We start from the raw sequence: 25511 nt of genomic DNA, 5'->3' as shown, positions 1-25511 counted from the left end.
TTCTGGAAAATCTTTTGGAATTGATCTGAGCTGTTGTGAGGCTGTTTATAGTGTCTCTCTAACCCACTTCGCATAAATATTCATAACTTGGGCTGGTGAAATATTAATTTGATTTGGGGGTCCGATTATATCTCAGTCCCTGGAAGAGGTATTATGTAATGTGTAGTGTAGCATCTTTCTGATTTCTAAAAAAAATTCTGAATTCTGAAACATCTAACCCCAAGGCACTCCGTTAAGGAACTGCGTATCTGAGATCTTTGAATTATGCTTTACAGTTTTAAAAGTGCTTTCATAACTTATTTTCTGTTTTTCGTGAACAATCTTGTGAGGTAGGTAGATAAGGCAGATGCATTTTAGGAAAGCTCAGCGCTAGGGTTGGAGTGTTCCTAAAATCATCTGGGTTGAACGCAGTAGAGCTAGAGTTGGAAGCTCTGTTGACCCTGCTGAATCCTAATCTATGTCACAAGCATCATGTCCTCTGTGACTCACATTCATCCCTCACCCATCTATGTGGACTTGACCTCTTTCTCCTTTAGAGTCCCCATAAGTCCCTGTAGACATTTATCTCGGTACCTGCAGCAGTATAGTTAACTTAGTATTTATATTTGGCCTTTGCATTCCCAGTTGTAAGCATATTGAGATAAAGACTGGATCTAGTTAATTTCTGCTCCTGGTACGTTTCACAGTGCCTATGTAAGTGTGCAGAAGGAATGAACTCAGAAGTATAGTTTTATGTTACAGTGCTCCTGCCATGTCGTTGCTGCTGATTAAACATATTTCCTCTTTCATTCCACATTTTCCTTTACAAAAAGAATAAAGGATTTATATATCACCTAATTTCTTAAAGATGTAGGAATTTGCGACCAACATGCAGTATAGCTATGTGTTGATAATATAACAATGGTGGACTACATTTAATTGGAATTGTTTGTAAATTAATATTAATATCTTTAGGTAAGCAATATATATTAAAGCTTCTGATGAGAACTGGAATCTTTAAGTGCTGTTTACTATACTCCTGATCACAGGACAGCAACTCAGTGGTGAGTTTTTATGCAGTTCCTCTGAAATTGCACTGGGCAATTCACACAGCTAAGGCTGTATAAGTGCAAAATAGGGGAAGAAAGGAGAGCCAGTGCAGTCTTCCTGAGAGTGCTAACATACCAAAAGATAAATGAATTCCAAATCTGTTACTGCCATCTATTTACATAATTTTTTTTTCTTGAAATAAACAGCTTGTTACGAGGTGAGAAATAACGTATATTTTGTGCTGATGGTGAACTTTCATTGCCAAGCCCTTTGGGTTTTCCCACTCTTTTTGAGCAAACCTTTTGAGAGATTTCTGTTTGTACTTAGAAACTTTTTTGTTTTTTAAGAGAGTAAGGAAATTGTGGAGGTTGGCAGAAAAAAAAGAGTATAGAATAGGGTTGAAGAGTGGTTGGAAAATGTCACATAGTACATTTCATAGGGGCAGGGTTACGGTTTGCTCACTGCTCTGTCTCAGAATGCTTGCCAGGTAGTAGGCTGGCAGGAACTGCTGGTGAAATAGAAAGTATTTTTGTCAGTTTTTGTTGTGATCATTATTGTTTGTCTTTGTTTTGTTTTGTTTTACCTTTTCTTGGACCATTGAAAGTTTTCTATCATTCCTGAAGGTTTAAATACCTACCTTCTTGGGTCACAAGACTGTTCTTTAAACTCTTTATGTAAACTTATTTTTGACTGTATAGGGTGGTTTCCTTGTGTGAGACCAAGAGGAAAAACTGATGCTTTTTCAATGTGGGGATACCCATGATCACTTCTCTGATTCCTGTAAAAGTTCAAGAGAAGAATCAATACCTACACTAGAACTGGTCTTGAAGGCTATAGCAAATCACCCTGCAGCACATTATACAACTACTGCTCTTTTCCTTATTGGCCATGACTCCTCGAAACCCTGGATTTACAAGTCACTATCTCCGCATTTGTCCTGAAAGTGGTCTTCTCAAACCACTTTAGTTCTCCTCCTAAAACACAGGTCAGATCATGTCATTCTCTTTCTTGAAATCTTGGAATTGGCATACCACAGCTTGCAGAGCAACAGATGCATTCCTTGGCATAGCATTTACAGTCCCTCACAAGTAGTCCTCAAGTCCTTTTCCAGCCTCATTTGCCGTGTGGTTCTTCTGCAGGACACAGTCCAAGCACCCAGTGATATTGTCTTTTTGTATTTGTTCTGTGCCCTCAGTCCGCAGTGACTTCCCTGTTCATTATTCTTTCTGTGTCTTTGTCCAAATTTCCCCCTTCCTAGGAGGACACCAGTCATTGGATTAGGGCCCCTACTAATTTAATATGACCTCATCTTCACTTGATTATATCTGCAGAGACCCTGTTTCCAAGCAAAGTCATATTCATAGGTATAGAAATTAGAACTTGAACACCATCTTTTGAGGGGACACTATTTAAACTACAGTATATGGCTTTAGATATTTTAAAGAGAATTGTGTTTTCTGTGTTTCAGATCACTTGAACTAGTGCCTGTCATGTTTCAGGGAAGTAATTGAGACTTTGGTTATTTGCCTTTTCACTCTTGAGTAGTCCCAGAAATAAGGCCTGGTTTCAGTTCTAACCAGGCAAATCGTGGCATCAAGGAATTTTAAAACCAAAAAGAGTCCATATAAGTCATTTTGCTTAAATTTTACAATAAGAAAAGGTAGACAAATCATCTTACCTTATTGTGCTTGAAGTCAAAAAGTAGCCATAAATAACACCCTGATGCCAAGGACATTGATCATTCTTTGTGTTAAGCAAGAACAGAGAAATGAAGTAACTCGGATTAGAATACATTGTTCTGAAATGGTCAGATATTTAAGGCAAAAGCCCCGAGACTTATTTTCATACCCCTTTAAGTCATGCTGAATGGCTCCCAGTCATATGAGAGATGTCTTCAATAAAGCACCAGGAACTGTGGTCCGTGCTCTTGGAAGCTCCACAGTAACTGCTAGTTGAATGTAGAAGTGAATATGAATGTGAAGAGAATGTGTGTGACATGTGGCTATCAGTAACTCAAGACGTGTTGTATCAGGGTTGGCTGGGAAAGGGGCTGGGAGTGTGCTGGAAATTTCCTTAGATCGTCTCTTTTAATCTTCGTAACAGGACCTGTAAGTACTCCTAGGGGAGACATTCCCAAAACTGTAGAACTGGTGGGAGGCAGAGCTGAGATTTGATCCCCAGCCTCTCTCATTCTGAAGCACTAATGGCCTTTGTTCTGCCTCTGTTTCCTTGACCAAATTATGCAACTGTTTTTTCCTCTACTAACATTAAAATGTCAGTGTCTCCCTGTGCTTTGGGAGGCTGAGGCAGGCAGATTGCCTGAGCCTCAGGAGTTTGAGACCAGCTCCTTATTGGTCCAGGGCTTTACCATGTAAAACTCTGTCTCTACAAAAAATACAAAGAAATTAGGTAGGCATGGTGGTGCATACCTGTCGTCCCTGCTACTTGGGGGGCTGAGGTGAAAGAATTGCTTGAGCAGGAGGTTGAGGCTGCGGTGAGCCGAGATGGTGCCACTGCACTCTAGCCTGGGTGACAGAGCAAAACCCTGTCTCCAAAAAATAAGGAAGAAAGAAAAGAAATGTCAATGTTGAAATTATATTTATGTATTAAACCAAAGAGAGTATTCATATGGAAGAATAGAGTTTTCCTCTTTTTATTTTATTTTATTTATTTATTTATTTATTTTGAGATACAGTCTCACTCTGTCGCCCAGGCTGGAATGCAATGATGTGATCTCAGCTCACAGCAGCCTCGACTTCCCGAGCTCAGGTGATTCTACCATCTCAGCCTACACACTCCAGTAGCTAGGACTACAGGTGTGCCCCACCATGCTCAGCTAACTTTTTCTGTTTTTAGTAGAGATGACGTTTCACCCTGTTGCCCTGGCTGTCCTCAAACTCCTGGGCTCAAGTGATCAATCAGCCTCAGTCTCCCAAATTGCTGGGATTACATACGTGAGCCATTGCACCTGACCATTTTGTTTTGTTTTTTTGTTTTTTGTTTGTTTGTTTGTTTAAGAGATGGGATCTCGCTCTGTCATCAAGGCTAGAGTCCGAGTGCAATGGTGTGATCATTGGCTCATTGCAGCCTTGAACTCCTGGGCTCGAGTGATCCTCCCGCCTCAGCCTCCTAAGTAGCTGGGACTACAGGTGCATACCATAATAACCAGCTAATTTTTTTCAAGTTTTAAAAGAATCTGAGTCTTGCTGTGCTGTGCAGTCTTGTCTGGAATTCCTGGGCTCAACTGATACTCTTTGTTTCAGCAACCTAAGTAGTTGGGATTACAGTTACGAGCCACTGTGTCTATCACTTATATCTTATAAAATACTTCTAAAGCATTTGGATTAAAAAATGAGACAATCTGAAATACATATTTTTCCCCTCTGTGTCTTTTTAAAATTTTTAAATTAAAAAAGATTATTTTTAGACTCCTGGATCAGAACAATCTTCCATGATTTTTATTTCCATCTTTTTTTCATTGAAAAATAACCTGAAACATTTAATAAGGTGTTATGATCATCATTGAATTTTATCTCTTCTACACTAGCTGTTTTCAGTTTGATACTTGAATACATTTTATTCTTCAAAAATGAGGATTGAACAACTTGGTTATAGATTATGCTGTCTTGGTAAAATGTAATTATTAGGGCAAAACTGATTGAAAAGAAAATGCAAGGCAATTCTGATTTTTTTTTTTTTTTTTTTTTTACTTTTAACAACTTCAACATATGTACTATTTTATAATAATATATAGTTTCAGGGCCTTTTTAATGATCTTGTGTAACTTTTTAAATTTTGAGATGGAATCTCCCTCTGTCACCCAGACTGAAGTACAGTGGTACCATCTCGGCTCACTGTAACCTCTGCCTCCCAGGTTCAAGCGATTCTGCTGCTTCAGCCTCCCAAGTAGCTGGAATTATGGGTGCCCACCAGTGCACCTGGCTAATTTTCATATTTTTAGTGTAGATGGGGTTTTACCATGTTGGCCGTGGTTTGCCAGGCTGGTCTTGAACTCCTGACCTCAAGTGTTCCGCCCTCCTCGGCCTTCTGTAATTTTAAAATTCAGTGGTCTGAGTCATAGTCATCAGACTGTGTTGGTTGTAAGTAACCGTGAACTAATTCCAGGAATGGTACTTACTCAGGAACAACTGGCTTCTGGTGCTGCCAGGAATCTGTTTCATTCCATTGCTCACCTCTGCTTTCCTCCATGCTGACTTCATTTTCAGACAGGCCCTTACTTCATGATGGCAAAAATAGCCACTGCCAATGCCAGGGTTACTACTTACGAGCTGAACAACTGAGTTTTGGGCCTGACTCACACAGCCAGCCTGGGTCATATGACCATGTCTCATTAGCCAGACCTGAAACATGGACTCTCTCTGGACTGAGAGTAGAGGGAAATGGTCTGAAAATAAACTTGCCGTATTGTTATCAAAATTAGGAAGAAAGGATGCTGGGCACGATAGTTTAGGACACAGCTTATTGAAAAAAGGTACAACCAGAACTTTGTTATGTTTTGCTGTAGGGATTTAAGAAAACAAATCGCTACCCAAAAAGAACATGTTCAATATTAACTGCCTGAAAACAGAAAAGACCAGAGATGCACAATTTGTGATTATCAGACACTGTATTAATTTTCTTTAAAAATCATAATAGTAAATCCTCTGAGGTAATGATTGCCATTTTGGAGCACTTACTGTATGTCACTCTTTGTATGAAACACTTGATGCATTTCATTTAATCCATACAGCCTTTGTAAGGGCAGGCTTAACATTCTCATTGTACTGATGAAGAACTAGAAGGCCGGAGGCATTTGGATTTTAATCCAGATGTGTCTGACTTCATTTATACCGCCTCCTAGTTTTACAGTTTGCTTTTGTATGTCTCTCTGCTTGTCTATCTGTCCTCGTCTGTCCCTTCAGAGCTCCCCCTCGGCTTCTCTAACCAGTTGGCTGCCTTTCACCTTGGGCACCTCTCTGGTCCATTGGGAAACCGGCTCAGCTCTGTCCTGGGAGCATGCCACCACAGTCAGTCCCCTTTCCCCCTCCTCTGCCGCTGCAGCTCTAGCCTTCATTATGAAGGGCTGGAACTCTAATTATGAATGCTGTTTGGCTTTCCTGCTTCCAGTCTTCATCTGTTCCACCCCCGTTTTCCTTAACAGCCAGATTGAACTTTCAAAAAGTGCAGACCTGATCTTATCAAGCATCTGTTTTCCTTGGTTTCTCGAGGAGGGAAAGCATGATCCTGGCCCCTGCCTGCCATCCTTTCTACCTCGCGGCACTCGCTGTCTGGCCTTTGTCTGTTTCCTTCTCCAGTTCGGCAGTCTTAGACCTTAGCACGTCCCTCTCTGTTCCTGTGGTGTGCTTCCTCCGTTTTACTTCTTCAGGTCTGTCTTTAAATGTCACCTCAAGTCCTTAGAGACTTCCCTGTCTCTCTTCCCCACCTCTTCAGTCTGGAAATCTGAAACTGTTTACTGCTCCTTTTTGAACTTTCACAGTTTGTAGTGATACATTCATCTGTGATTCTTTGCCTAATATTCCCCACTGAACCATGAACTCCGTTAGGGCGGGGACCAGGTCTTTCCAGTTAATTAACTGCTGAGTCTCCAGCAGCAACCACAGTGCCTGGAACATCACAGACACTCAAATACGTGTTGACTGGACTGGATGGGTTAAAAACTGAGTATGCCCAAAGCCGTGCATTTTTAAATGATTACTTTTTCTATAGTTTCCTCACTCTGTCATTTACTAAGAATGAACCTATATTTTCCTCAGAGCAGTTTGATCCCAGTTGCTTTTGGTTTGCTTAGAAACATGCTTCTCTTCTTGCTGACTGTAATTACTAGCAATTCTGATACTCTACAGTGATGCACTTGGCTTTTGAAACTCCTGTATTAGAGCTAGCCATAATCGGGGAAAATAATAAATTTTAGGGTGTGTAATTACTCTCAATTTGACCTCAGTGTGGGTGAGTGGGAGAGGAAGAGAAGGCTCTACCGACTTGCTCCAATTGGTCCCTGGCCCAACAACACAGAAGCTTTAACACTCCTTTAACTCCGATATGCTGTCCCCAGAACCCAGGCATCCAAATTTAGCCCTCTCCGCATGTCCTTATGATTTCTGACTGCCATCTGGGTCCAAACTGGCTTTGGAAGGAGAAGCTTTCTCTCCAGTGATTTATTATTTAAAGCAGTCTTCTCTACCCTTGTCATGAAAACTGGCGATTTTTGTATGGCCAGTTGGAATCCACATAAAAGGAAGGCTATCTGTCCCAGGCTCACTGGTGCCCCAGTTCTGAGAGGATCACTATCCCTGCATGGTTGTGACCTTTTGATGTGCACGCAGGCATGATGACTGGGAAGCTTATCTGTCCGTGATCATCTCACGTGTTGTGGATAACATAACTTCTTTCTCTCTTTTTAATCCACAGTTGGTCATGTTCGGAGTTTGACCTGAATGAGATTCGCCTGATAGTTTACCAGGACTGTGAAAGGAGAGGCAGACAAGTCTTGTTTGACTCTAAAGCTGTTCAAAAGGTTGAAGAGGTGACAGCTCAGGTATGAAATGCTGAGTTGCTTTCTCCTTTTTCTTTTGTGCTTTTAACCCCCCTCTGATCAATCATTGATTAATCTGTAATCTTCTCTTTGAGTTATATTGTACAGTGCCATTCATAGTTCAGAAGAAACATAAGCAAGCATTGAATAATCAAAGCCCTACCCCCAACAGGTATGAGTATGCTCACTACTAAACACAAGTGAAGCTGTTAGCAAGTCATCATGACAGGAGCTAAGTAGCGAACTATTAATAGTACTAGAGGCAAATTTGCTGGTGAGTTGCAATCCAGTAAGATTTTGATGGCAAGTGTGTGCCTCAAATGTAATGGGAAGGGAGAACTCTAAAATTCATTTAAAAAAAAAAAAAAGTGTGAGCCTGAATATCATTCTGTCTAGTGTTTCTCATAGATAAGAAGTAGCACTGGGTTAACAAAATCAAACAGCCTTACTCACTTACATGCCTTCCATATGCAAATCTTCATCGTTGCCTTCAAAAAGGATTGTTTCTCAAACCCTTATGACCAGGGGAGCTTTTAATTATTCCCCACCCTTTTTTTTCCGTGGAGAGTTGGGTGGTAGTGGTGGTGGTGGTGTGAGGTGAGGGACAAGGGATGGGTAGAATGAGGACAGAGCAGCTCTTGGTCCCTTGGAGCCAGAAGGGGAATGGTAAAATAACATGTTGAAGGTGAGAAGAGTCTGATCCCTTCTGGGTCTTTTTGGAGAGGAGACCACAGTACTTCTAAATTCACTTTAGACCTTTATGCTCTTTTCAATATTTGTTCAGATGCCTACAAATTAAATAAATCCATTTGTATTCATTCTTTCTATGTTCAATAAGTTGCTACCTATACCGACCAAATACTGGCAGTTCGTAGAATGTGCAGCTAAGTAAATGAACAGTTTATAACACAGTCTTTGTCTCTCCGAGGCCAAGGGGTGGTGTTCCTGCTTTTGATAAGGATCATTTCTGCAGGAAGGAAGTGTTTGGTTAAACACAGTTTAGCTGGGTGGATTCTACAATATTTTAAAGTGGAATTCTGCCAGGTGGCTAATCATTACAGTAGTTGTTGGGCTTGTTAGGTAGGTGGAGGGGAGGGTGGTGAGACCAAGAAATCTCTCAGGTGATTCACTGTAGGCTTTCCTGGTTAGCTTTGTGACTGAAATTTAGGTGAGCCAGCAATTGGCCCTTTGGTGGACAGGAGATGGTTTACCTCTTGATTTCTTGAATGATTTCCCATTTCTCTGAAGGCCAAACAAGGATGTTTTAGTTGAGCTTCTATCACCTATCACTGGGACTGCTCCTAGTGGTGGCTTGTGGAGCGGAAAAGAAACACAAGTTTTCAAAAGGAACTGGAATCTTCAGTGTACTGCAGCAGTGATCATGCTGGAATCTGGAAACATAGGCTTTCTTAGAAGCACTCATCGAACCAAAAAGGACTCTTAGGTTCAGGAGGTTTGTAGCTTGCCCGAGTCTACAAACGAATCCAGTTAGTGCGCTATTCACTATACCAAGTGCCATCTCCAATTATAGACTCTTCAGCGTGTTGTACTCTAGCCAAAGGGCCTATCAGTCTGAGGCAGGTGGGACTTGTGTCACTGAGGCCTTTTGAGGGGCTGTGTTTCTGGCTTAAGTGATACTAAGTAACAGCTGTATGTTGAGAGAGTGTTGAGGGAGTGCTGGATGCTCAGGAATAACCAAGTGCCACTTTGAATGCCATCATTGCTGGAGTGACGGTTTTGGTCCAGCACATTTTGTGTTTTCCTTACATTCTTTCCCCGTTTTCAGTCCCCACCGCCCCAGCCTCCCTTGGCAAGCACAAAACATCATGAGTTTGTATCAAGCACGTGACTGTAGGCATTTGCATTAGACCACCAGTGTGACTGTCACACTGGAGATTAGATAAGCTGCAGTTGCATTCATGTTTCTCCAAGCAAAAGCTGCACAAGGAAAAAAAGGCAAAGAAGACTCAGAATAGAAACAACTTACCATGGAGGGTGCAGGAGGCTTCTGCAGGGAGTAATATATTCAAGGGGAAGTTAAATATTAATAAAGGTTTATCCTTATATTTTTGTCACTGTGATAAAAATTAGTGACAAACTCTATTTGGGGAACGTATAGTAGAGAATCCTCTATTGTCCTTAACCTTTGAAGACCATATTTCCATCACATGCTATGTGATTCACAGTAGCTCCTGTTTCAGGGTTTTGGTTTCATCCCTTACAAATTCAGCCTCATGATTTTCCTTCCTGTTGCCTTTACTAGAGGAGGTGTGTCATTAAAAACACAAGCCAGTCTGCCCAGGTTAATAATTTTATTAGTTCCATGTGCTTAGTAAAAATTTAGATCTGAAGCCTCATCTTTCTCCTCTTCAATTCAATGGATTATGACTCTACATAGTACTAAAAAGCTAATAACCAAAAATCTAATAACCAAAACAGAGATCAATTATATGAAGTATAAATAGTAGTTAAATTATTTGAAGAGGATAAAGTCTTAATACATAACCTACCTCCTTTTGTCTAGAACCCTTCTTCAGCATTCTGCCTTCCCATTATAGACTCTCAGGAACCATGTTTTTGTCATTACTAGAAAAAAAATACAAGTTTCTGGTTTTTAATGCAACTTAGGCACCAGAATGCTTTTGAAAAGGAATTCCCAATAAAGAACTGTTGACGAACCTGATATACTTAGCAATGTTTTGCCTTGCCTGTCTCTCTCAACCTAGAAAACAGAAGATATCCCTATTAAAATATCAGCCAAGTGCTGCCAGGGGAGCAGCAGCGTCAGCAGCAGCGTCAGCAGCAGCAGCAGCAGCAGCAGCAGCTTCATCTCTTCCCACAGTTCTTCTGGGGGATCTTCACACCATGCGAAGGAGCAGCTTCCAAAGTACCAGGTACAACCATCCCTTCTGTGGGAATAGCCCCTGGGGGTAAAGTTATTTACTATAATTTCTCCTCAGGAAATAATGCCTGCTTGAGGGCTCTGCTCCAGAAATAGGAGGACAAGTATTCAACAGGGTACTCTTAAATGTTTCACATTGATGTTGTTTTTGCTCTGTGGCTTTTATCTCCAATAAAAACTGTAATCAAGCAGAGGTGATACAGCCTACTGTGTACTGGATGAGGAAGAAATATTGCCAGTTAGGCAAATTACCTTGCTTTGTTTCCTTTGCTGTCTGATCCAGAATAATAAACATGTACTTTCCAGTTTTGTTGTAAGAATTCCTAAGGATTCTGGGAATGTATATGGGCATCCTAAGAGAACAGAACATGCCAGTAAAAGGAAGAAAGCCTTGTATGGGAGAGGAAAGAAATGGCAAGATCTAATTTGAGTATGAAGGATACAAGGCTGGTGGCATTTTTTATAGGGGGTGTGTGTGTGTGTGTGTGTGTGCGCGCGCGCGCACGTGCAAGGAAAGGGATTAAGATTATTGAGAAATATTGACTAACAAGATAAAAAGGAAGAGATGTTTTATAAATATTAAATGGCAGAAGGATATCAATTGATGGGGAATATATTGAACTTGTTTTAAGCCCTCGTAGAATCTTGTCTACTATTTTGCTGGAAAAACAACACCAGGGAAATTAGCAGTAGCTATGGATCCAGAGAACTTTGTTAATTTCATAGTCAGGATTTGTGCCACTCTTTTGCCCTTTTTGAGACATAGTGCGCCTGGGTCTCAAAGTGGATTGCAGTTTAAAAAGTATAGAGTAGAATTTTCAGCAGGTTGAGAATTACAGTTGGCATGTGACCCTTGTACCCCAAGAAAAAGCAGATTATAAATGAAGGAGGTGGGTGGAAGTTAGTAATAAAGAATGTGAAAACCAGTTGATTTCTGTCAGTGTGTACTGGGAAGAAGTTGGTGTGAGCTATAACGAGAGAGAGGAACCTAACTGAACAGAGCTGATAGATTTATCTTTCTCTTTCCGCCTCTGCAACCTTGTATAAGCAAGTGTGTGTTTGTGTGTCAGTGTGTGTATACTTGTGTGTCTGTCTGTGTCTGTGTATTAGGAGTTTTAAAAAAGATTTGGAAGCGTATGTTAAGGGTGATTCCTGTGTTTTTCCTTGCTTGGAAAGCACACTGACAGAGAATCCTAACGTCAAGGGGCAGAACCATGGTTGCTTTGTGGCCACCTGGTGGCACACCGATTTGCTCCACATTCATACCTATTGTGTTCATCAGTGTGTCACCAGCATTTAGCATAGGTACTAAGAATCCTATATCCCAAGACACTCATTCAGATGTCACTAGGTGAATGGATGTATTGGGGTATAAGGTTCTAGATCTCCAGGAGAGCTCTGGGCCTAGAGACAAAGATGTAAGGGGTATTCTGTGTAAACAATTATCAAAATCAAAAGAATAGTTGAAAATGCAGGCAGTTAGTAGGGGTGACCTCCAGGCAAAACCACAGTAAGGGATGATCTGAGAAAGAAGAGATTCATAATGGAGAGTCATGAACAGCATCAGATATATTGAAAGAAGTTTAATAAAGCAAACTGGAAAGTGTCCATTGGATTTGACTCGGAGAGAGGAGGTCATCATTGGAGTAGTTGGACTAGTTTGAACATAAGAATAACAAGCCAGCGATAGTGGAGGAAGGGGAGACAGGCAGTCCACCCTTTGAATGGCAAAAGGATGAGAGAGACTGGTCAGAAGCTGGAGGGGACAAATGTTTTTGAAATACTTTTGTAAAACTTTAGGGTTATCAGACCATCTGTTGTTATCTTTTGGGCCCTCACAAAACCCTACCTGCAGCATTGGGCATTTTTTTGCCGTACTGTTATGAACCATATTTCTTTTCAGGATATTTTCTTAGTAGCAAGGGTAGAGTTACTGTTATTTTCATATTTTAATCTTCTATTCAGGGTTTATAAATAGAAATAATAGTAATCTTTGTGTCTCATAACAAAAATAAAAATGAACTCTGATAAAACACTTGGCTCCTATATGACAATATTGTGTATAAAAGAGAAATCACAAACATTAGTAATACTTTGGGGGGCAAATAGGCAATCGCCATTATAAATTAAGATTGTAAAATGACCACTTGAAGCTTTGAGAAATAGTTTTAATTATCGATGACACTAATGAGATTAATAAAAATTATTTTCTGTTTTATTGCTTATCACTTTCCACGTACTAACTTTGATTTTGGTTTCTTGCATGTAGTACACAAGACCAGCTTCTGATGTCAACATGTTGGGGGAAATGATGTTTGGCTCAGTTGCAATGAGTTACAAAGGCTCCACCTTAAAGATACACTACATCCGGTGAGTCTAGGCTTCCTATTCTACTAGTTTTGAGAAGTGCAGTGGTGCTATTGACTCCTTAACTCATAAATGTATTTTTCCCCCTCTCCTTCCTTTTTTTCCCCAGTTCTCCTCCACAACTGATGATTAGTAAAGTCTTCTCTGCTAGAATGGGCAGCTTCTGTGGAAGTACAAATAAGTAAGTGTAGGATTTTGCACTCCCCACCCCATTTTTTTAAAGTATGTATTTCTTGAAAGAGTAATTCTTTAAGGGTCACAAGGCATTTTGAAATGAGAAGCAGAATAAGTCCAAATTAACAAAGGTGTTTTAAAAGTGGCTACTACTGTCCTATAAACAGTGAGAAAAACCTTTGACTTTATTAGGTGGCCCTAAAGACAAATGAGTCATCTGTTACCCAGTTGCCAATTTTTAGTTTCTTGGAAAATAAAAAATAAAAAAAGGAAAGGGGCTACATTAGTGATCTTACTGTGTTTTCCAGTACTATTTTATCTTTTTTTAAAAAGCAATCTTGGCATGGTGATTCATGCCTGGAATCCCAATACGTTGGGATTACAGTGGGAGGGTCACTTGAGCCTAGGAGTTCAAAACAAGCCTGTGCATCATAGGGAGATCCTGTCTCTACAAATAATAATAATAATAATAAATTAGCCAGGCATGGTGGTGCATGTCTGTGGTCCCAGCTACTTGGGAGGCTGATAAGGGAGGATCACTTGAACCTGAGAGGTTGAGGCTGCAGTGAAGAGTAATTGTGCCACTGTACTCTAACCTGGGTGACAAACCAAGATCCTATCTCAAATTATTTCTGAAGGATTAAAGTGCCTAAGGAGTTTTTCCAGTCTGATAAGCACCTGTGTGGCCGGGTGGTTGGTTTGTGCTTGCCATCTATTCTGAGTGGTCGGTTTAGCCTTTGTGATTGATTGGTACTTGGGGCATGCAATATTTTTACTTTTTAAAAAACTCCTGACTTTTTTCCTCTGATTTTACACTTCTGCATAATGAATTCTGAAATATCTAATAACTTAAACTCATTTTCGCATATTCATTCATATATCTTGAACTTTCAAGTAGAAATATTTTATATACTTCCTTTTTTAAAACAAAGCACCAGTTATACTTTGATAAATTTGAAAGAAAAGCTTGTTATAAACTAAAGGACATTCTTAGGGGTCAAGTGAAAGCTGTTTTTTCTTATCCTGGGAAATTAAAAATATTTCTCTGTATGTTTGAATACCATTGAATGAGTCTTGGCTTACTCTTCAACAAAACAGTTTGAGCATTTAACATTGGACTGTCATGACTTAAGCCAATATGAGAATTGTTATTTATTTCTTATGAGATTTGTTTTTAACTGACCCTTGAGATTACCTGAATATTTATTTCATTAATTCCTTTAAATGCAGATTTATATAAAAATGATTTTGGCTTCATTATGCTGTACTATTCTCAAAGTCTTTTTGTCGTTGTTTTTGTCAGTTCTACACACAGCAAAAGTCTTTATTTTAATTGTTAATGAATACAACAAATTATTAAAGTCTGCTTCCCTCATATTTTTATGAGTAATTGTTTTTAGAAGTTGTGAAATGAAACTCCTATAAGAATTATAATTTGTTATATTTTATTCCTGAAAAAAGTTGCTGAATTGCTCATTGATGTTAACAACAAGTTAATTTCCTTTTGAGGGTTTATGTAAAATACTTGAAATGGATGGCAACTTGTTGTGTGTCAGTTGCTTAAGCAAAATGTAGAAATGACTAGTAGTATCCCAAGTCACTGAAGCAAAATTTACAGTTTGGTGTCTCATTATATAATAGGAAATTGTTAGAAATACAGTTGTTTAGTTACATGGGTTGAGCTACCTCCAAAATAGCATTTTCTTCCAAACAAATTCACCTGAAGTTGCAAGTTTAATTCCCTTTGGTAGATGTGAGACTTCATTTGTTTATTTAAAAAAAAAATATTGAGGGACTGATTAGTTGTTGTCTATATTTGGAAGTCTATTAGAAAACAGCTTTAGTAGCTTCTTGACATTTTTGTCCTCTTTCTCCTCCCCCGCTCCCTGGATACAGCTTGCAAGACAGCTTTGAGTACATCAACCAAGACCCTAATTTGGGAAAACTGAACACAAATCAGAATAGTTTGGGTCCTTGTCGTACTGCAAGTAACCTAGGTAAAATCAGACACTCAAATTCTTTCTTTCTGAATACACTATTGTGGGTGTGTGTTTTGCTTTATTTGAGTATTTTTTTTTTGCATTATCTTTAATCTATGTTTATTTTTGGTGTGTGTACTTTGTTTGCCCTCTTCTATGTGTTTCCATCTCTAGGTCTGCTGCAAGCATGCAGCAGCAAACTGCTGCAGGGGGTAGCTGAAGGAGGACCTCTCCGGCTCACCCGGAGTGCTTCTTTCTTTGCAGGTTTGTGTGGAATGCTGAGTACAGTGTGACCCACACACGTTAATAAATCCTGAGCAGGTTCTTAGGAAAAAAATCCTACTTGTGCCTCTCTAGAAATCCAAGGGGCTCTTGTGATAGCAGATATTGGTTTCAAATGCGGCCAAATCCATGGTGTTTTGAAAATTCCACCAATGAACCTCTCTCATAAATGTCTTCACTAATACTCTAAGTGTAAGCTGATTTTAATCTGAAATGAGCCCTTATTATTTCTAAGAGGATTTTTTTTTTTCTGGTTTTTCTGGGCCTCTTCTGCTACTATGAACTGTTTCCCTTTGCCTTGGTGTCTTTTACCCACTTATTCAACTGCATCCTTACCTGCACGGAGTTTCTTTAAAAGTCACGCTAATAAGAGCATGGAAGACTTCTCTCTCTGTCTCTCTCTCATTTAAGTAGTGTAAATACAATTTCTAGGTTATTTACAGGTATAGTCATCTTGGTATCTCTGAGATTTAACTTGTCTTGGCATGATTAACTTGTGGGGAACCTCCATTACTAACATTTAAAGTTGTGAGTATAGCAAATGGTGTTTTTCTTTCTTTTCTTTGTGGCCTGAGATATGCTAAGCACCATAGTTAGCTGATACCCTAATGAAACCAACATCCTCCCACCTGCTTAGAGTGAGGATAACAAATACTCACTTTACAATTGTGAAAATAAACATGCTTTAAAAAACAGCTGGCAGGTGTAATAATCAGGCAGAGCACTGGGCTGCTTGTCCATTGTAGAACTTCACTACAGCAGCATCACATCTGCCTTCTAGCTCAGTAAGTATACAGCTTAGGCCAATCTGAAGCATTCCTAGAAGTCTATAATACTTCAGAGTGTTTTCCAAAATTCATGCCAGGACATGAGTTTTTCTAAGTAACTCTACAATAATATTGTGTATGGGTGTATATGGAAAGAAATGGAGGAAGAAATATTTGAAAATGAACATAAATGTTTTCTATCTGCCAAGAGAGTGGGTTATAAACAGAGAAACATTTTTCGAATTTATGAAATGGTTTTCAAGTATTTCTCTTCCCTAAGTCGCCTACAGTTGCTACTAAAACTGATTATAAAGCATTTTGAAAATACATTGCTATTTAAATACTACTACTAAAAAAAAAACAACTACCTGAAAATGTTTGTTCATTGCATCAACTGCACAAATCATTTATTATTCAGATAATTAATTATTCAAATAATAATTCTTCCATTTGTTTTTAAGAGTTGAACATCACTCAAAAAAGTTCATATGCTACAATTGAATACAGTCAGATGGTTACTTGGTTCTCTCTTCTTCTCACCATCTTTTTATATATTTAATTTTGCTTTCTAGTTAGTCTCTATTGTAAGCTTATGCCAATCATCAGTAGCAGTAGCCTTCTTTGAAATGTAAAAATTACCTCAGTTGTTTTACAAACTTTAACTCTGAAGAGCCCGATAACATGATTTCCTTGTTCCTTACCTCAGCACACAGCACACCAGTTGATATGCCAAGCAGAGGACAGAACGAAGACAGGGACAGTGGCATTGCTCGATCAGGTACTTGTACTCTGCTTATTGGTTTAACTAACAGTGAGCTATCACAATGGTGAGCAGTTGGGAAAGTAGAAGATAGGTAGATAACCCGCATCCTGTTCTTTTTCCTTCCTAAGATAGTCTGACATATCTAAAGATCTGAAACTTTAATGTACAGCATCTGTGAGTGATTGTGCAACATAAGCTGTTTTTTCCTAACACTCAAATTCATATGAGACTAATGTTTGTTAAGAAGTTTCTTTCCAGAGTGCTTCCTTGAGCCAATTGTACTAGTAATGTGCTTGCTCGGCTATTGAGTATAAAATCAGAGGAAGAGAAGGGTTTGTGGAAGTAAATCTGTGACAGTGGGAGGGCTGGCCAGCTGACCTGGTCACCGTTTCTTTTCTTCTGTTCTAGAGACATGCTGATGTAGATTTTATCAGGTAGCCTTCTCTTCTTGCTTCATGGCCTAAACTTTTCTATTACTGCTTTTAAGATCTCTTGGTTTTACCTTTTGTATATGACTGCTTTTGAGTTTTGCCTTCTTGACAAATCTGAGAAGGGTGATGAATGAGTGAACTGAAATTCAAAGACTTGGTGGTGTGTGGTGCTCTGCCTGATCCATACATATCCTACAGGCAAGCCCGTACCTTCCAGGAGACTAGGAGCACCCTGCTGGTTTCTCTTGTGATACATGACACCTTCGACAAATGGGCCAGCTCGCCCGTGCTCAGACTGGATCCAGGCCTCAAATGCTGTTCTTCCTGGCCTTTCACTCATTTCTCTGTCCAGCCCCACCCCTTAGACACTATTCAAAGGTCCCTGTGCTCCTGTGTAGTCTCAGAGCCTTTTATCCCACTCTGTGCAACTCTGCTCTTGGGTTACTAAATGAAATGTGATTTGTTACTGAGTCCCTGGTTTGGTTTACATATGTCACATAATGTAAAGTATATAGTATTTTATTTGTGGTTAAAATTGATGTTTTTTGGTGTTCATAATCTTTTCTGTAAAGTTGGGCTGGGAACCTTAGGTCAGAAACTCTCACTGATCAGGCCCAGCACAGTGGCTCATGCCTGTAATCCGAGCACTTTGGGAGGCCAAGGGGAGCAGATCACTTGAGGTCAAGAGTTTGAGACCAGTCTGACCAACATGGTGAAAGCTCATCTCTAAAAAAAAAAAAAAAAAAAAAAAAAAAAATTAGCCAGGCATAGTAGCACTTACTTGTAGTCCCAGCTACTAATGAGGCTAATGAGGCTGAGGCATGAGAATCACTTATACCCAGGAGGCAGAGGTTGCAGTGAACCGAGATTGCACCACTGTACTCCAGACTGGGTGACAAAGACTTCATCTCAAAAGAAAGAACAGAGAGAGACTAATCGATCAGCCCTGTATCATTTTTACTTACAGACCCCTTTGTACAACATAAAATCTGAGACGGTAAAGGGCAACATATCAAACTGTAAGTGAACTGGCTTCGTTTTGTTTCTGTTTAACAGTGCTCAAGATAACTCCTCCAGTTTTTGTGGGACACTGTCGGATAAGTGAGTTGTGTCAGTTACTCAAGGACAGGGAGCATGTGTTACAGAGCTTTGTGTTTCAAGGCTGGGCTCCCTGCCTTTGGAACCACCCGCAACCTAGCTCCTGGCAGGACTGGCAGTAGGACTTTGTTACAGTTGACTTTCCAGGCAAGGTGTGGGCTTCAGCAGTAGTCGCAGAGTGGAAGCACAGCCCTAGAACCAAGGTCCCTCTTAGTGAAGACGGCTGTCTCAGTGGGTGCCGAAGTTTAACATGTTTGCCTCTGTGTGGCAGGAGCTCTTTAGCTCTCTGTGAAAGAAAGAAAGATGAGAAACAGGCCAGGCGCAGTGGCTCACATCTGTAATCCCAGCACTTTGGGAGGCCAAGGCAGGCAGATCACCTGAGATCGGGAGTTCGAGACCAGCCTGACCAACATGGAGAAACCCCGTCTCTACTAAAAATACAAAATCAGCCAGGTGTGGTGGCGCATGCCTGTAATCCCAGCTAGTAGGGAGGCTGAGGCAGAAGAATCACTTGAGCCTGGGAGGCAGAAGTTGCGGTGAGCCAAGATCATGCCATTGCACTCCAGCCTGGGCAATAAGAGCGAAACTCCATCTTAAAAATAAATAAATAAATAAAAGAAAGAAATATGAGAACCATTCAGCTACTGGGGCTCGTTCTGAACACCAGCATCACAGTTTCTATACAGCTGTAACCTTATTTATTTGTTTATGTCCTTTTTTGTTGTGGAAAAAAGATTCAGGGAATTTGAGGGACCTAATAACAAACATTATTAGAAGGATATTTGGATTTTCCTAGGTAACTTTCCGTTTATAATGTAGCTCATATAAATGGCTCACGTTGTACAGGTTGAAATCTTACTTGTTTTGTATTCAGATTCTAAATTTCTCCTGAAACTGCTTTTCCTTGCTCTTTGCGAAACAGAAAAGTTGGGAAGCCAAGTTCAAGTTAAAGTAGAAAGTCAGATTACAAGTAAAGATTCAGCCAGATCTGAATGCTTTTTCACAGTCCATGAGAGGAACTGGGACTGACCAGATTGGAGGGAGTGGAGGATAGGCCTTGATACCAATGTGAATTTTGGAATTTGGAGAAGACGGGCTTTCCTTGGTAGTTTGACTTCTATTCTGGGCAGCCTTTACTTCCAGTGTCCAGCTCTCCTGTTGGGAGGAAGGGAGCACAGATGGTGGAGGGGGCTGCAAATGGCCCTCAGTAGCATTTTGCTCTCCGTGCTATCCTGGTAGATGCGTTTACCTTCAGATATCATACCTGGGAGCAGTTCTGAAGTCACGGAGTCCATGTCAAGACTAGCGTGAGGTTGACATCTGTGGTGGGATTTAATACTCTGTTAGTGTAAGAACTCTTTATGTTCACAGTGAGGTTTGTTCTCTAAGGTTTCTCTCCTTGTACCCATCTAAAGTTCTGTAGGGACAAAGGCCCAAGTTCTGAAACAGCAGGGACTCAAAGTGTCAGAGTTAAGTTAGCAGTAGAAGATGTAGAGAAATTAAAGACATAAAGATATTATTTATTCTCTTTTAGGCCTGTTTTTTTTTTTTTTTTTCTGGCTCTGTTGCCAAGGCTGGAGTGCAATGGCACAATCTTGGCTCACTGTAACTTCTGACCCGCAGACTTAAGCCATCCTCCCACCTCCCAAGTAGCTGGGACTACAGTTACGCGCCACCACACCTGTCTAATTTTTGTATTTTTGGTAGAGATGAGGTTTCACCATGTTGCCCAGGCTGGTCTGGAATTCCTGAGCTCAAGCAATCCACCCGCGTTGGCCTCTCAAAGTGCTGAGATTATAGGTGTGAGCTACCATGCCATAGTAGTGTAATGAGATTTTTCTTAAAGAAAAATTGAGACGGTACCGCAAGAGTTCCCATGTAACCTGCACGCAGTTTACCCTATTATTAACATCTTATATTAGTATGATATATTAGTTACAATGAATGAACCAATACTGACACATTATTACTATTAGCTAAATAAAGTTCACGGTTTTCAAATTTCCGTGGTTTTTTGCCTAATGGCCTTTTCTGGTTCTGGGACATTGGACTTGGTTGTCATGTTCTTCAGGCTTCTCTTAGCTGTGGCGATGTCTCAGATTTTCTTTGGTTTTTTGGTAATCTTGAGGAGTACCGGTTAGCTCCATTATTAGAATTTGTTTAATTTTTTTTCGTGACTACACTGAGGTTATGGGTTTGGGGAAGGAAGATCACAGAAGTAAAGTGCCATTTTCATCACATCCTATCAAGGGTATATGCTCCCAACATGATTTATGATGGTTAATATTGGCCTTGATTACTTGACTGAGGTAGTGTTTGTCAGTTTCTCTGTCCACTCTCCACTGTAAGTTACCCTTTATTTCCTTCTCTCTACACTGTGTACTTTAGAAAGAAGTCACTCTGCTTAGCCCACGCCAAAGGGGTGGGGAATTATGCTGCCCCTCTTTGAGGACAGAATATCTACATAAATTATTTGGACTTCTTCTGCATGGGAGATAGGTCTCTTCTCCCATTTACTGGTTAACTCATTATACTGCTATGGACTCAAAGATATTTATTTTTCACTTTGGACTATAAACCAACACTACTTCATTTCTTTTTGTTTGTTTGTTTGTTTGAGACAGTCTTGCTTTCTCCTAGGCTGGAGTGCACTGGTGTGATCATAGCTCACTGCACCACTGCAGCATCAAAATCCTGAGCAGAAGGGATCCTCCCTCAGCCCCCTGAGTAGCTGGGACTATAGTCATGCAACACCACACCCAGCAATTTTTTATTCGTTTTATGTAGAAACAAGGCCCCACTATGTTGTCCAGGCTGCTCTCAAACTCCTGGGCTCAAGCAATTCTCCCACCTCAGCCTCCCAAAATATTGGGGTTACAGGCATAAGCCACAGCGCCCCACCACTTCATTTCTTTTGTTGCTCGAATCGTTTCGGTTTTGGCCATTGAGAACTCTCTCAGTAGGCTCCCATGCTCCTTTAACATACCACTCTCTGTGAGGGGTTGGGGTGAGTGTTTTGAGCACCTCCTTACTTTCTGGCACAAGTGCTCCAGAGTCATCTTGTATATTTCCTACCCCTATTCTGGAGTCAGCCATTTCTTCACTCAGACTGTCTTTGGAAAAAGCAGCACAAGCTGGAGCAGATATGGAGGGGAGTGCATCCTCATTGTATTTCCTTTTAGATATTTTGAATATGTCCTCTTTACATGTACAAATCCAAAACATAGGGGTTATTCTAGTGGTTCCCATTCGAAATGTTCAAGTAGAGTCTTGGGAAAGAAGAGGGGTGGTTTTCAGTCATCCTAGGAGGTTGCATTGGCAAAGTCTGGTGATGAATGGGACACAGGATACGGAGGAGGAAGGAGGAACCAAGGATGCCTCTCCAGTTTCTAACCTGAAAAAGCAAGTGGAAGGTGGACATTAGCCAGTACAGGGACAGCAGGAGGCCCCATTCAGGGCAGACGGATATTGAGATAATTTTTTAGCTACAGAGATTGGGATAAATTTTTACCTTGAAGCGTCTACAAGTTCTCCAGTTGTTCGTAGTCGGCTATAATTTAGAAATGGGAAACTGCGCCAGGCACAGTAGCTCACATCTATAATCCCAGCACTTTGGGAGGGCAAGGTAGGTAGATCATAGGGTCAGGAGTTTGAGAACAGCCTGGCCAATATGGTGATACCCCGTCTCTACTGAAAATACAAAAATTAGCCGGGTGTGCTGGCACGCACCTGTAGTCTCGGCTACTCTGGAGTCTGAGGCAGAAGAATCGCTTGAAACCGGGAGGCAGAGGTTTCAGTGAGCCGAGATTGTGCCATTACCACTCCAGCCTGGGCAACAGAGCGAGACTCCATCTCAAAAGAAAAGAAAAGAAAAAGAAATAGGAAACTGGCTCTAGTGAGATGGGTTTGATCAGAAGCTAAATTTTTTTTGTTTTTTGTTTCTTTTGAGACAAGGTCTCGCTTTGTTGCCCAGGCTGGAGTGCAGTGGCACAGTCTCGGCTCACTGCAACCTCCACCTCCCAAGTTCAAGCGATTCTCCTGCCTCACCCTCCAGAGTAGCTGGCATCACAGGCACACACCACCACACCCAGCTGATTTTTGTATTTTCAATAGAAACAGGGTTTTGCCATGTTGGGCAGGTTGGTCTTGAACTCCCAACCTCAGGTGATCCACCACCTTGGCCTCCCAAAGTGCTGGGATTACAGGCATGAGCCACTGTGCCTGACCAGAAGCTAAAATTTCGAAGTCTTGAGTACATGAGTAGAGTAAGGTTCAGAGGGCTGGGATTGAGACCAGTGTCATCAAGCCTTGTCTATGGTCCTGAATTCAGCTTTAGATTCTTCTTCAACAAGATGTTCATATCATTGATAAGCGAAATACTTTCTCCATTCTGCCTGCACCTGCATTTCCTCTGTTCTTAAAAGTGGTAAAATAAGCAGAATGTCAGTATAAGGAAAACTTGTAATATGTACTTTTAAACATTTTTATTTAAATGCTTTGAAATGAACTTTCAGGATAAGAATACACATTATCATAGTGTTCAAATAAGACATGATTTGATCACTCTACAGATGCGGGATGGACAACCACCCAAAATTTGGTTTAGATGTCAAGATTGATGACTCTACATTCACACACCAAGAGGATATGAAAGGGCTTATTACTCATATAATGAGGCTCTTCTGGGGAGAGAATAGGGTGGGCTTCTTGAGCTGGCTGGAAAATGTCCTGAGAGAATGGGACGGGGGATTAGACCGGGGCTTTTATGGTGGTTGCGGGGTAAGGCTGGAGTGAAGGTTCCTGCATATCATTTGAAATTCTCACTGGCACCAAAGGAGAGAGCACCTGAGCTTTCTCATCAGTTTGCCCAGGTGTGGAGCAGAAGGCGAAGAGGGAGAAGAGGGTAAAGCTATCAGCCATTGAACATCAAGAAATAAGTCAGATTCTTTATTACAATGTGGGCCACCATTGAATAATGAAGGATGACATCCCAGTTGTACTTGAACCCTTCACTGACTGAACTGATAGAGTGCTTTGTAGAGAGGAGCAAGAGCAAAGGAGGTACCGTTTTTGTTTGTTCTTTGTATGGGGGAAAGGCTGTGACACCCCATTGACCTTGCACAATTCCATATAGGCAACTGCTTGAGCTGCACTTATCTGAGTCCTGGCAGTATGACTTGATCCTCCAGGAACACTTCCCTACCTCCCCTGGGAGGCTGTCATGGTAGTTTCTCATCAACTCCAGAGTTCTGATGAGGTATGGGACATTCTGCCCTGCCTGCCTCAGACTAGAGCTGCAGTATATAAAAGCAGTTAGTTAGCTGCAGTCTAGAACTGACTCCCCAGCAATGGGATAGCCCATAACTTGCCTCGTAGGCATTTGGCCCCTTTTGTCTTGGTGTTGTCCTTTTTGGTAAGTGGGGCAAGGATCACTGGGAGCTGGCACCTTTGGCTTATTCTTCTTTTCGCTGTCTATGTAAGTAATAAATTATCCAAATCTACAAATGCCTGGTCGTATCTTTACCATTGAATCTTGGCCTTGGCCTTAGCCTTGCTTTGCCTTGTCTTCATATATGTGAGCTTGATAATCTGTAGTGTGGCTCAGTTTCTTATTTCTTCATACTTCTCCTATTTCAGGCCCTCGGTATTTTCCTGGCATGGATATTTATCTTTTTCATTTCCACAAATTTGTTGGCTCTTTTGCTTTAGCTTTTTTCTTTCTAAATTTGCATACTTATATACCTGTTTAAGAAAAATTAGAAAGTAATGCAGATAGCAATAAAAACTATAAGGGATAAAGGAATAAATCTAAGAAAAAAAATGTGTGATACTGCTATGGAGAAATTGTAAAAAATATTAAAAGAAGACCTAAATAAATGGAGTGATAAATCAAATTCTGCAAATTAATCTATAAATTCAGTGTAACTTGAATTAAAATCCTTTGTGAAGCCAGACTGAATAACTTTTACTTAAATGGAATAATAAAGGACCACATTTTTATGCCCTTTGTAAGTCTTTTGTAGACACTTCTTTCTTAGAGCCCAAACTATGGATAAAAGACAAAAGATATGAGAATAATTTGGCACGTAAATGCAGGGAGTGAGTGGTTACCAAGGTGGCTAGTGTTTATACCTTAGATAAATTTAAATTTAAGGTATTTTACCATACAACATACTCATATAACAAAACTGCATTTGTGCCCCTTATAAATTTGTTTTAAATCCTATATAATTTTTTTAGAAATTTATACAATTTTAGAAATTTATACACATTTTCTAAAAAGGAAAAATTTTAAGATGTTTTGAAATCAAGGTGATAAGAACATTGGCTTTTTATTAAAGGGTCTTTATAGGAATTTTACTAAAACTTTAAAGTACCCGTTTAGCTTTTGTGGCCTTTAAAGTCCTAAAATCATTTTGTGACTTGGGAACTAAAATGTATTCCTTAAAATTTGATTTTTCTATTAAGTTAACAGGTTTGGTTTATTTTAGATGAAATTTTCCTGCTAGACAATAACTACAGTTCTACTCATTTACCTTTTAAATACTCCTGTGTTTGTGTGTTGAGAAAAAGAAAATCTAAATGCCGTATATACTGCTTTGGCCACAGAAAACTTTTAACAAATTCAGCATTTGAATTCCGTCTAGAAATTTATTTCTCTAATGCTTAATTTCTGTCGCATTTGATTGAGATGCACATCACTGCCATCCTTCACATCGTTTGCTCATTCTTCATTTAGCAGGATTTCTTGAGCATCTCACGTGGCAGACATGTCTTCTAGGATATGTGAATAGATCAGTGATCAAATGGACATTATCCCTGATCTCAGAGATTTTATATTCAATAAAGGAGAGACAGATAATAGACAATAAAATGTAGGTAACCACTTACCATTGAGGAAAAGAAAACTTATGGAAGCCCTCTCTAAAAAGATGAAATTTCAGCTGAGACTTGAATGCCAGTAGGGACCAGCTATGCAAAGATCACAACAAAGAGCATCTTGGGTATGGGAAAGGCTAGTGCAAAGATGTATCGTGGGGATGAAAGAGTGGCACAGAATGAACCTGGAGAGGAAATAAGGGGTGTGAGCCCACTGATCCTTTTTTTTATTTTGATGGGATTGTTTCCACATGTATTTGGATGGCTGCTGAAGATACAGAAGAGTT

General features: G+C 40.2%; 1 protein-coding gene across 4 annotated transcripts in view; it reads left to right on the top strand.

Annotated features, from left to right (window-relative positions):
* Positions 1-25511, top strand: part of FNIP2 (folliculin interacting protein 2) — a 142604-nt gene that overhangs the window by 60201 nt on the left and 56892 nt on the right. For 2 of the 4 annotated variants that reach the window (XM_010338558.3, XM_003927930.4), the window contains exons 2-8: positions 7459-7585; positions 10309-10476; positions 12754-12854; positions 12961-13032; positions 14922-15022; positions 15179-15268; positions 16760-16831. In XM_010338558.3, the coding sequence (XP_010336860.2) occupies positions 7459-7585; positions 10309-10476; positions 12754-12854; positions 12961-13032; positions 14922-15022; positions 15179-15268; positions 16760-16831 (731 nt within the window). The remainder of the gene's footprint in view (positions 1-7458; positions 7586-10308; positions 10477-12753; positions 12855-12960; positions 13033-14921; positions 15023-15178; positions 15269-16759; positions 16832-25511) is intronic. The other 2 variants (XM_039479128.2, XM_010338556.3) reach the window with 1 other exon arrangement.

Source organism: Saimiri boliviensis, chromosome 3 (genome assembly GCF_048565385.1).
Source record: "Saimiri boliviensis isolate mSaiBol1 chromosome 3, mSaiBol1.pri, whole genome shotgun sequence".
Taxonomy (NCBI): Eukaryota; Metazoa; Chordata; class Mammalia; order Primates; family Cebidae; genus Saimiri; species Saimiri boliviensis.
Note: the sequence above shows the minus strand (reverse complement) of the source record. Positions and strands in the feature narration are given on the sequence as shown.